This window comes from Saccostrea echinata, unplaced genomic scaffold, assembly GCF_033153115.1.
Source record: "Saccostrea echinata isolate AGI-Se365-2 ecotype Australia unplaced genomic scaffold, CSIRO_AGI_Sech_v1 ptg000062l, whole genome shotgun sequence".
In the NCBI taxonomy this organism is placed as follows: Eukaryota; Metazoa; Mollusca; class Bivalvia; order Ostreida; family Ostreidae; genus Saccostrea; species Saccostrea echinata.
In genome coordinates this window covers 6,545,001-6,557,500 of record NW_026889811.1, presented here as the reverse complement: position 1 = coordinate 6,557,500, position 12,500 = coordinate 6,545,001, and the positions used below count along the sequence as shown (strand labels likewise).

The window sequence follows — 12,500 nt, the reverse complement described above, 5'->3', positions numbered from 1 at the left end:
ATGTTTTCCAATGCGGCAAGTGCAAGAAACAGTTTTGCTCACTGTCGGTCTTTCTAAGCCACAAACAGTCTCGCTGTAATGGCCCTCGCCCCATTTTGCAACAGGTAGTCTCTCGGACCAATCAGAATGCACAAGACATTGTTCTTGCCACCAGTGCTAGGGGGGCTGCCCCTGCCCCAGAAACTGTTACAGTTGGCAGGGCACCACAGATCATTCAGGTTCGCTTGTTGTTTATGGAAGCTAAAAAATATTATTTTATTTCCATTTTCAGTGAAATTCATTTCCAAAATATGTGAGAGCATGGCAATATATAAATCTACAGAAAAGATTATACATGTACATTGATTGAAATGTCGCATAGTGAAATGTATTTATTTATTTTTTTTTTTGGTTATATCTTATTTTTTGTATGTGTATTTTCAATATCATTTCCTCTATACATTAATGCACAATATTCATAACATTATTTGATTTTTTTTCATTTAAAAACTGGCTGCTACAATCATGTAAAAGTATACATTACCATGTAACGTCCTGCCTACTTGTAATTTTCGAGCTTGAGTATTTTGCGATTTGGTCCCTCAGATGTAGCACTTGAACTTTTCAGTCAATCACTTACAATGAAGATACATGATTTAAATATTTTTGCAATTTTCAAATTAAGAAAATGTAACGAATGTTAGTAGACATGTACAAATGGAAAAAAAAACCCAGCAATACAGTACAAGTATATGCTACAAATGGACATGGATGTACATGCATCTACTATCACTCAAACAGTCCAACTACTTGTTAATTAAAAAAAAAAACAACAACTTTAAAGTTGCATAATGAGTCAAAACCATGTGTTTCTTTTAAGAAAATTGTATCACAAAACAAAAGATTTCTGTGAAATATGAATATAGCGAAGTTTTGACAATTCGACTGCACTGTAAAGCAAGAAAAATACTGCATAATATAAGTGCCAGAAAAACAAATGTTGTATCTATCGCTTTGTTTTTATCGTCAATGTCAACAATGTCAAGGTCATGCGTCTTTTATTTTTAGCGTGAAACTTGTAAACAACATTGAATTGGGGCAAGCAGAAGTAAGGAATAAGTTATGATCATCTTTTTTGAAGATTATATCAAAATTCTCAGTCATCCGACATTTATATCTATGGAATTGAAACCATGGTAAATTCTTCAACTTTTCAGCGCATGCGTACAATAAAGAGGAAGAAGTGAAGCAATATTTTTGTGATGGGTTATACAAAGATTTTTTTACTTTTATTTTTCGCCATTAAATTAGATTTTTTAGGTTCTGAAACCTGTAATTTTCTGAAACCTAATATCTTCAAGAACTGAACAAAATTTGCATTTGTCATGCAAAAATTTTACTGTTGTCAATTTTCCCGTCTGTCCGTCACAGTGTCACTTTAAGTTAACATGAATTCTCTTTGATGTTAGGAGTGAATAATTTTTCTTGCAGTCCTCTATTCCCTCCTACAATAATGTGACACCAGCTTCAGCCCTTGCTCAGAATGTGGTGTTAACGGATGAATTGATGTCATTTGCTAATATTGATCAATCCCTTGGTAACCAGACATTACAGCTGGTAAGAAGAGAGGGGACGGGTGGGATTATGTTAATTTAAAGAATTATTACTTATTTACTTATATATACATACATCATACTTATTTAAATTTAAATATAAAAATACAAATGCTGGATATCAAAATCTAAAAATTCTCTATTTATGATAAATTGTACATTTAATTTCTAGAACAATATTCATTTTCTATAAAGGCCTCAGGTACAAAATATTTGCACCTGGATGCAAAATAAGATGTAAAAGATGTACTATTTTTGCTTTTAGGGACCCCCTGTTTCCTCAGGAGGATCATATCTGTCTCAGGTGGCATCTTATCCCTCCCAATCCCCTAACAGTGTTACTATCCTGGGTCCTATCAACAGTGCCTCCACACTGCCGACTGGCACCACCACCTATAACTCTGCTACTCATATTCAAATTCAACCTGCCCCTACTCAGCAGGCAACACTAGTCACAAGGGCAGAGAAGAGCATTGCCAACACAATAGTTAAACCTAGTCCCACTAAAGCAGGTAAGAATATATAGAGGATATTCAATGTTTTGTAGATGAATATGGAATTTATTTCACGAGTGGGACAGGATTTTTTGATATTTTCTTGAGTGTGAAGCACAAGTGAAAATATCAAAAAATCCTGTCTCATGAGTGAAATAAATTCCATATTCATCTACAAAACCTTGAATTTTCTGTTTATTACATTTTCTTTGATTTTTCCTTTGCCTCTGTCTTTTCTTAACACAAGTGTCATAGCTTGGCTTGACGTCATAGTTGAGCGGTTGCGACATCATAGCTTAGCAGTTGTGAGATTGAAAACATTATATAGCATGGATTTTAGCAACATATTTGGGAAGAAAATTGCAGTTTTAGCTCTCTCAAGATGTTTAGTTACTATCTCTGTCTTATGACAGGCCAGAAATTATTTTTTACTTACTTTGATATACTTTCACACTGTGAGAGAATATCATTTTGGTATTCTTTCACACTGTGAGAGAATATCACTTTTATTCAATAAATAAATCACAGTATTTAACTGTTGAAAATGTAATAAATGAACATTTATTATTATTATTTGATATATATTAAAAAGTTCAGGTTTTTTTTTTGGGGGGGGGGGGGGGTCTTGCTGATTTGTAGCTATTATTTTATTTTTAGTATATTCAAGTACAAAGCCCTAATTATAAATGTTTTTTTAATTTCCCCAAATTTTAAAATGCTGTTCTTTTTAGCTCACCTGAGCTGAATGTTCAAGTGAGCTTTCCTGATCAAAAAGTGTCTGGCATCCGTCTGTAGTTTGTTGTGTATTATCTGTAGACTTTTCACATTTTTAACTTCTTGTCCAGAACCATTGGGCCAATTTCAACCAAACTTGCCACAAAGTATCCTTTGGTAAAGGGGATTCAAATTTATTAAACTGAAGAGCCACACCCTCTTTTAAGGGGGGACAATTAAGAATTTAAAAAAAAAAAAAAAAAAAAGATGAACTATTTTAAAGATCCGCTTCTCAAGAGCCACTGGGACAGAAAAGATGAAACTTATGTGAATTAAAGCTTCATTTCATAGTGTCGATTCAAGTTTGTTCAAAATCATGACCCCTGGAGGTAGGGTAAGGCCGCAATGGGCGATCAAAGTTTTACATTGGAATATATAAATAAATCATTAAAAAAGAACAGCAAAGCTATGGTCAGTCATATTGATATGGAAGCATCTTCGGGTAGTTTAGATTCAAGTTTATTACAAAGAAGACCCAAGGAGATAAGTTGGGGCCACAATATGTGATTAAATTTTTATTAGGAAATACGTAGGGGAAACCTTATTCCTGCTGCTGAAGAACAGCAGGGCCATAGTGACTCAGATGAGCATTGTGGTCCATTGGCCTTGTTAATTTTAAAATGTCTACCATTTTGATTACTAAATTTTTAGGGAGAAAATCAGCCCAGGCTCAGGCTAACCTAGTCACAGTGGTGACCAGTGGGGCTGAAACCACTGGAGTGAGGATGAGGCGATGTAAAAATGGTGGCTTGATTGTGGAGGGGGAGAAGAAGAAACTCATATGTCAGTACTGCAACAAAGCCTTCACTAAGAACTTTGATCTTCAGCAGCACATTCGTGCACACACAGGAGAAAAACCTTTCCAATGCATTGTTTGTGGCAGAGCCTTTGCTCAAAAGTCGAATGTCAAAAAACACATGAATACACACAAGGTTAAACTTTCTCATATATTGTAATTATTTAATTCATCATTTCAAAACAGAAAGAATTGAAACAGTAATCTAATTGTACTTATCCATGAACATATGTATGTAGATCCATTTTTTCTGACTTGTATTTTGCAGGTTTGGCCTTCAGGAACAGGGAAAACATTACCAGAACAGCCCCCTCTACAGGTGGAAAATGTTACCACTGAACAAGCTGATCAGACCTCCAAGGTCACAGGAAGTGAAAAGGAGCAGGTCAGGGTCAAAAGGATGCTTACTTGCAACTGACATTTTTTTTTGTCTTTAGTTCCTTTAAATTGCAGTAGTACAAGGGAGTGTAGAAGTTGGCTGGTCATAGATCAGATTAATCTGCAGACTTTTAACATATACATGTAAATGGACCATATTTGCTTGCTTAGACAGCTTAAAATCCTTTTCTAAAAAAAAATGTTTTTAATAAGATCAAGAAAAATTCAAGAAGGGGATATGGATCATAAATTTGGATGCCAGTCGTTCATTAATCAGTGTGAAATTTAAGGAGAAAGTTAAATCAAACACCGCATTAACAGATTTTCAAATGAATACATGTACAATAAACTTCTGTGTTACTATAAATTGGAATTCCTGATAAACAGGATCCTAAATATAAACTTGAATTTGTTATCACTTTTATATCATATTTATGACAACATTTTACTTCTCCCTAAATCATGCACTTATTGTACTTTTATGTGTAGCTAGCTAATCCATGTTATTTTTTTTTAGGGGAACAATAATACAACAGAGCCAAAGGAGGACACTAGAACCAAAGTCATGATAGACAACTCCTACGTGTGTCAGTATTGTCCTAGCCGCTTCAAATCTTACTTCCACCTCAAATCCCACATGGTGCAGCATAAAAACCAACAGGTCAGTAAACTGAGTTTTCTATCCCCTTTAATATCCTCATAAAAAAAAAAGAAAAAGAAAAAAAAAACATATAAAGAAAAAAAAACAAAAAACAGAACAACAATCAAATCAAAAAGAACCTTTAATTTCTGTTTGAAGTACATGTATATCGAAGTATACAAGTCATTTTCTTTAGAGTTTGAAATTTGTATTCTACATGTTTGGGAAGTTAATTACATGTATATATGTGCATGTCTCCTGTGTGTTGATAAACAGTTTCTCACAATACAGGTCTTCAAATGCTCCATGGCTAAATGTAACAGAGTGTTTAAAGAATTGGACTTCTTTCTGGAGCACATCAAAGAACATGAATGTGAAATGTCCTATCGCTGCCATACTTGCAGCAAGATGTTTGTATCATTGTATGAACTAGGGCTCCACCAATATACACACAGTTTGTATCCTCACCAGGGACCCAAGACAGGGCCGAGGTAAATGTGGTTAATATTGAGAACTTATCTGTAACATACATTCATTAGAATTTTTTTGTTAGACATTATGAACTTTTGCTGTAATTGTAGAAGTTGTATTAAATGAAATGTTCAATAAAGGAAGTGAATTTTTGTAAGATGTAAGATTTTTATTGGAAAATAGAAAAAGTAAAGAGTCCTGATTCTATATTACTTTAAAATGTAGAGAAGTAAAATATGAAATTGAAACTTTATTTTTTTGGGCAGGCATTTTCAGTGCACTCGTTGTATGAATAAGTACTCCACTCCAGAGGCATTGGAGCACCACATAAACACATCTTCCCATGATCACCCATGCCCTCACTGTAACAAGTCGTTCACCTGCGAGAGATATCTACGTCGTCATCTACCGTCACATGGATCAGAAGGTTAATTGAAATTAAAAGAATATGGCTCACTTTTTAAAGCGATACCAAATAATTTTTTCTCTCTCTCTCCACTTTATACTTGTACTGCCTTTAGTTTAAAGCGACAGTACGGCTGCAAAATGTGTGCTATTTCATCCAAATTTACCCGATATGTCATTAAGAAATAAGGTATAAAGTTGATGTAAGCAGTTTGAGAAACAGAAATATTCTCTACTCAAACAAAATTAACGTAATTAGAATCTGCCGGAAAATCAAGGGTCGTACGAACTGGAGCAATCTTAGATCTGTTAATTTGTACCACGTGAATTCTAAAAAGGCACGTGCCTATACACTGTAGAGTTTACAGTTATAATGAATATTAGGTGAAAGCAATTTTCAAAAACACAAATTATCATAACTTACTGATAAAATAATCCAAAATAATAATCGTAAAGATTTTAGTCTGAATTCAGGCGAATTTAACAGAATTAAAAGTACAAATGTTTACGTTTTGTGTATTGGGGTCCGAGAAAGTGAAAACCAACTAATCATACGTTATCGCGGCAAATGTCAAACAAAATATTTTTCTGCACAGTTAAAAAAATTTAGCATTTCAAATGGCAACAATGTTTATAAGTCAAAGATGTATTTTTAATGTTGAGTTTACACTATTTTTTTTCTTTGAAAGCGACGGAAAAATGAGAAATGATAACAAGTATCAACAAACCTGTCGAATAGAACCTTCGAGAGCCCTGCGTGAGTGTCGCCGAGTTCCCGTTTCTTCCTTATCCAGCGATTTTATTAATCCCCAAACTAAATTTTAGTCATGAAAGTTGCTTTTTCAAGTTCTATTTTCAGTTTCTTTTTCTTTTTGGTCGACTTGGTCAATGTAGCAGGCCTACCGGGATTCCCTCTCTAACCATGCTGTTTTGTTTATGAAAGCTACGCATGCGTGCATAGCATGGAATGTGGAACCCCGAACACGTTGCGATGTATATATTTACGTCCCATAAATAACTAATAATTTTAATGAAATAATCCAAATTATTTAATTGTAAAAGTTGTAATTTTCTGAAAGTCTATACATTTATGAGTAGTAAAAAAATTCCAAATCTTGTCGGAAAATTTTATCTAGTCAGTTTTTTGATGAGATGCGCCGTACTGTCACTTTAATATAATTTTTGTGAAAGCCATGTTGTTCTTACTTTTTAAATAAGGGAATTGAATTTGTTTGATAAACCTTTACGAAATGAATTCAACAAAATAAAATATTCTTCCATTTGTTTGTAGGTCAATTTCAGTGTCCAACATGTGAAAAGAAATTTAAAGCAGAGCACTACCTGAAAATGCATGCCTTGATTCACACAGGAGAAACTCCATTTTCCTGTGAAATCTGTAACACTGCATTTAACCGTAAGGACAAGCTCAAAAGGCACATGCTCATCCATGAGCCGGCCAAGCGGTACAAGTGTCCTTTTAAAGCAGTAACAGGTAGGACTTCTGGTTGGTTAGGTATTGTACAAATTAGATAAAAATTAGGCTCTCATGACAAAATAATGTTTATGGTTTTAATCATGTGTGTGTGTGTCAATTAATCTAAATTGGATCCATAAATTACTGCCAATATGTGAAAGATTTGCTTTATCTAATACAAGTATTCATGTGAGAAACTTTACATATGTGGATTGAGCGTTCAGTGTCATCATTTTTAAAAAAAATAAAATAAAATATAAAAAATACAAAGAAGGAATATTCACTTTCTTTTTCATCATTTTTAGTGAAATTTATTCACAAAAATATTCTTCTTTTGATCATGATTGTTAGACATTACAAGAATTCTATTTATTTTAGTATACTTGTATTTTGGTACGTATAATGTGCTATGAACCCACAAAAATAAATTCGTCTTAATAAGCCTAAATGTTTTTTAGGGTGCACTAAGGAATTCAGTAGGACTGATAAACTGAAATCTCACATAGTTACCCACAGTGGTCTTCGTCCTTACAAATGTGGAGAGTGTGGAAGATGCTTCAGCAGAAAGCCACACTTGATTGAGCATGAGAGAGGACACAGAGCAGACTACAAATTCAAATGTCAAATCTGCCAGAGGGGATTTTTCCGACCCAAACTGTTCAAGGAACACAAGTGTATACCAAGTAAAAATGGGGAGGCACCAGCGAGGGTGTATCGACCCAGAAATAAAAGAAAAGTGGGCCGACCCAGAAAGCGTATGATAACCATAGAAGCAGGGAAAGATGGAAATAAGAAGATTGAAGTGGATGAGGAGGGGGAGGTGGAAGTTCAAAATGTAATGGTCATGCAAGCTGAGAGTGAGGAGCCTGTGGAAGAAAGCCAAGCAGAAGTTGTGGAGGAGCCTCCTGTTGAAGAGTCATCCCCAAAAATGGTCAAGGCGGAGGAAGGCAGTAAATCAATGACAAAAATAGAAAAGCCACCATTTTGTGTCAAAGTCACACCTCCAGTTCCTCGATATCTTACCGTCAACATGGCTTCCCAACCCAATAGCATTCTGGGACATGGCATTCAGACACATTTCATTCAGACTCCAACCTCAGGTACAGGTTATCAGAACATTGTGTCCCCCAATACCAGTTACCAACCAGTTACAATTATAGAGGCTCAGTCCATTCCAATACAAGTCACTAATCTGGAGAATGTAGCATTAAGTGACCAACTATCTCTGCAGATGACCTCATTACAGGGAGGTGTTACTGTAAGCGACAGTAATGTTTCTGTGATTGAGAGTGTCCCCATGCAGGTAGTGATGCCTTCAGAGGACCCGGATAGCATGGTGACTACTCATGTTGTTGTTAGCTCCAGTGGACAAGACCAGGGGTATCACACCTCACAGCTGGACGATTTCACAGGGCCAGAGGGAGACCCTGTCTTACAAGGCACTGAAAACCTGTTGAAGGCCCATGCTGAAATACTGCAGTCGGCTCAGTAGCACATATTACTAGCACATATTCTAATAGTTGTTGCATTTTTAATTTATTTTGTACAATACCTCTTTGAGCATGATTTATTTATTAAGGTTTTAGTTTTTGTCACAAAAACTATTTATCTCATAAATACATGAATTTATCTAATAAATACATGAAATGTAAATTTAGTCCTCTTCTTGAATTAAAATTGAACAAGCTAATTTAGGAAATTTCAGCCCCCTGTTTCAGGAAAAAAGAAGAGTGTGGAAGACCTGACAAAAAATATGCATGTGGAAAAAGGTTGATCTTGACCTTTCAGGTTTTGGTCTTAAAGTCAACTAAGGTCTGAAAAACTATGTAGGCAATATATATAAATTTCCAGCTTTGATCTTTAACCTATGACCTCAAAATCAATAGTCTGCTTAAAGTCATATGGAGTAAAGGCATACATTTTCATCACAAAATCTCGGAGAAGTAGAGATATAACCAGGAAACCATTTCATGCAATTTATGAATTTCTGACCTTGATCTGATGACTTAAAAATCTTTTTAGTTATTTGAAGTTATAAAATTTCATGGAAGCTTAAGGAAAAACCAAAATGATCATCAATAAACCATTTTTTGCATTGTATGAATTTCTGATCATGACCTTTTGACCTCAAAATAAACAGATTCGTCTTTAGACCTTAGGAGTTTTGTAAAATTTTAATGCAAAGCTTAAAGGCTTTTTGAGATACCATTTGGAAATAAGTGTTACACACAGAATATATAAATTTCTGACCTTAACCGACCTAAAAAAAAAATCAGGAATCTTTGTTAGACCATGGGGAGTTTTTATATTACACAATAATTGCTGTTTTTGAGATCGGTAAGATGATTTAGCAACCTGGGGAGTACAGTATTCACCGAGCCCTTGTGAATTTCAATGCGGAAGTCTCTGGTTTTATGCCACAATATTTACATTTCCAATGTCTTTGTCCGAGATAAAATTACAACGTGTAAAAATACTTTATTTCTACATAAATCACGTGATACTGCCGTTGATGCTGCATGGCGTGGTGATGGACAATATAATAAATGCAAAGTGTAGAAAAACAAGATGTGTTTGTGAAACACCGATGCCCCGTATGGGAAACTTACAGCAAAGGTTAAACTTTTTCAAATGCAAATCAAATATATTGGTTTCTAAAGTAAGGTCTTATCTCGAGGAATAAACCTGTGAAATATGAAAGCCCTAGCAGCAACCATTGAATAGATATGGAAAAGATTGAAGTCTTTTCAAAAGTATGTCAAACATCAAGGTCAAAGTCAAATGGTCAAAATTAATGGTGCCCAAGGAATGCAAGCTCCAGATAGCTCAGTATTACGTTACGCTACAACTCCATATCATTATAGCATTATTCGTAGGGAAAGTAGTCCCAGAGAATTGACACTGTATGGAGTTTGCAAGGAATGGCCTTCTCACAAGAAATACACAGGTGAAATATGAAAGCCGAAGCACCAGTCGTTCAAAAGTTATGACCAAGGTTAAAATTATCCAAAATTAGGTCAAACGCCAAGGTCAAGGTCAAAGTTGTTGGAATCCAAAGAAAGGTCTTGTCACAAGGATTACGTATGTGAAGTACAAAAGCTCTAGGACCAACCATCAAAAGTTATGGCCAAGGTTAAAGTTTTCCAAAAGTAGGTCAAACGCCAAGGTCAAGGTCAAAGTTGTTGGAATCCAAAGAAAGGTCTTGTCACAAGGATTACGTATGTGAAGTACAAAAGCCCTAGGACCAACCATCAAAAGTTATGGCCAAGGTTAAAGTTTTCCAAAAGTAGGTCAAACTCCAAGGTCAAGGTCAAAGGGTCAAAGTTGTCGGTATCCCTAGGAAGGTCTAGTCACAAAAACTACACATATGACATATGAAAGCCCTAGCACCAATTGTTTAAAAGTTATGGCCAAGGTTAAAGTTTTCCAAAAGTAGGTCAAACTCCAAGGTCAGGGTCAAATTGTCAAAGATTTTGGTATCCAAAGGAAGGTCTTGTCACAAGGATTACACATGTGAAGTATGAAAGCCCTAGCACCAATTGTTCAAAAGTTATGGCCAAGGTTAAAGTTTGGTAAAATTTTGCAAAACTGGGTCAAACTCCAAGGTCAAGGTCAAAAGGTCAAATATGGTGGTACCCAAAGAAAGGTCTTGTCTCAAGGAATATGGAAGCCATAGCTCCAACCAATCAAAAGTTATGGGCAAGGTTAAAGTTTTTGCGGACAAACAGACAGACAGCTAGACAGACAAATGGACAGACAGGTCAAAAACTATACCCCCGAATCTTCGATACGGGGGCATAAAAATATTTACCATTGTGTAATTCGCAGCTGTAGCATATTCAAAACAATTTTTCACTAGTTTTACCAACTTTTCATTTTTCATACATCACTTTAACCTCTGTAATAATTATCCGGAAAATCACAACGATTTGTGTTCATATCTCACACACTCCCATGTTGGGGAGGGCTTATTCCCCGAAGGGCTATTCAACCTATCGCCACTTTTTGAAAATCAGGTAGGAAAAGGTAAGATTTTATGTGGGAATAGGTGGAATTTTTGTGTAAACAAATAATTAATATAAACATATAATTACCGTATAAACAGTAATTATTGAACACCTGTTCGAATAGAGGACAGGTAAATTGGCTTTTTAAAATTTATATACATGTAAATCAGACTTTTACTAATATTTGGAAGAAAGAATTTGAAGTGAATTAAGTCATGTTTTCCCCAATAATCTATTTATTGTATTTTCTAAAATTCAGCTATTTAAATGCATTTTTGCATCAATCTATCTATGTTAAAAAAAATCAAGATATTAAAGTATTTTTAATCACTTTTTTATTTTCTGAAATATATTAAATTGAAATAAATCATTTTTTCATAAATCTATTTATTTTCTGACTTAAAATGTACAAAATACAGGATGGGATTGAATTAGTCTAATTGCTACAAAAACAAATTAACTAGAATCTAAACATCTATTGTTATTTGCAAGTGGGAATAGGTGGAATTGAGATTTTTAAAAAGTGGGAATAGGTGGAATACACCTCGCCAAAATCAGCATCTAATTATATCACACCCAATTAAGGGGCCCTCTAAGGGGTACAGGTAGACTTACCTGTATGAATAAATTACCTGAATTTGAATGCATATAAACAGAACAATCTATCAAGTCATTTTTAAATTAATATATTCTGTAAAATGTTTTTATGTCCTCGTATCGAAGATTCGGGGGGGGGGGGATATAGTTTTGCCCAGTCCGTCTGTCTGTCTGTTTGTCCGCGAACACTTTAACCTTGCATAACTTTTGATTGGTTGGAGCTATGACTTTCATATTTCACTTGTTTATTCCTTGTGACAAGACCTTTCTTTGGGAACCATCATATTGGACCTTGACCTTGGAGTTTGACCCACTTTTGCAAAATTTTATGAGACTTTAACCTTGGCCATAACTTTTGAACAGTTGGTGCTTGGGCTTTGAAACTTCACATGTGTGATCCTTATGACAAGACCTTCCTTACGATACCAAAAACTTTGACCCTTTGACCTTGACCTTGGAGTTTGACCTTCTTTTGGAAAAAGCTTTAACCTTGGCCATAACTTTTAAAAAGTTGATGTTAGGGCTTTCATACTTCACATCTGTATTCCTTGTGACAAGACTTTCCTTTGGATACCAACAATTGTAATCCATTGACCTTGAACTTGGAGTTTGACCTACTCTTGAAAAACTTTAACTTTGGTCTTAAATTTTGAACGATTGGTGCTTCGGCTTTTATATTTCACCTGTGTACAGTACCAACCAGACCCAACCTGACACCCAAGCAGTCCCAGAAAGCAGTCCCCGGGACTGCTTTGGGACTGCTCTGGGACCGCTGTGGGACTGCTTTGGGACCGCTATGGGACTGCTCTAAAAAGCAGACCCAGCAGTCCCTGGGACTGCTTTGTTCACTCATGCGTGAAGAAGGTTCTGAG

General features: G+C 35.2%; 1 protein-coding gene across 1 annotated transcript in view; it reads left to right on the top strand.

The window, feature by feature from the left end:
- The window catches only part of LOC133175530 (zinc finger protein 341-like), a 12,600-nt gene extending 3,923 nt beyond the window's left edge, over window positions 1-8,677 (top strand). Inside the window, exons 3-12 of the mRNA XM_061310647.1 lie at window positions 1-218; window positions 1,471-1,596; window positions 1,858-2,104; window positions 3,512-3,792; window positions 3,925-4,041; window positions 4,552-4,695; window positions 4,966-5,165; window positions 5,412-5,572; window positions 6,842-7,042; window positions 7,483-8,677. The exon at window positions 1-218 is cut by the window's left edge and continues 12 nt beyond it. Coding sequence (XP_061166631.1) covers window positions 1-218; window positions 1,471-1,596; window positions 1,858-2,104; window positions 3,512-3,792; window positions 3,925-4,041; window positions 4,552-4,695; window positions 4,966-5,165; window positions 5,412-5,572; window positions 6,842-7,042; window positions 7,483-8,516 — 2,729 coding nt within the window. The 3' untranslated portion in view covers window positions 8,517-8,677. The remainder of the gene's footprint in view (window positions 219-1,470; window positions 1,597-1,857; window positions 2,105-3,511; window positions 3,793-3,924; window positions 4,042-4,551; window positions 4,696-4,965; window positions 5,166-5,411; window positions 5,573-6,841; window positions 7,043-7,482) is intronic.
- The last annotated feature ends 3,823 nt before the right edge of the window (window positions 8,678-12,500 follow it).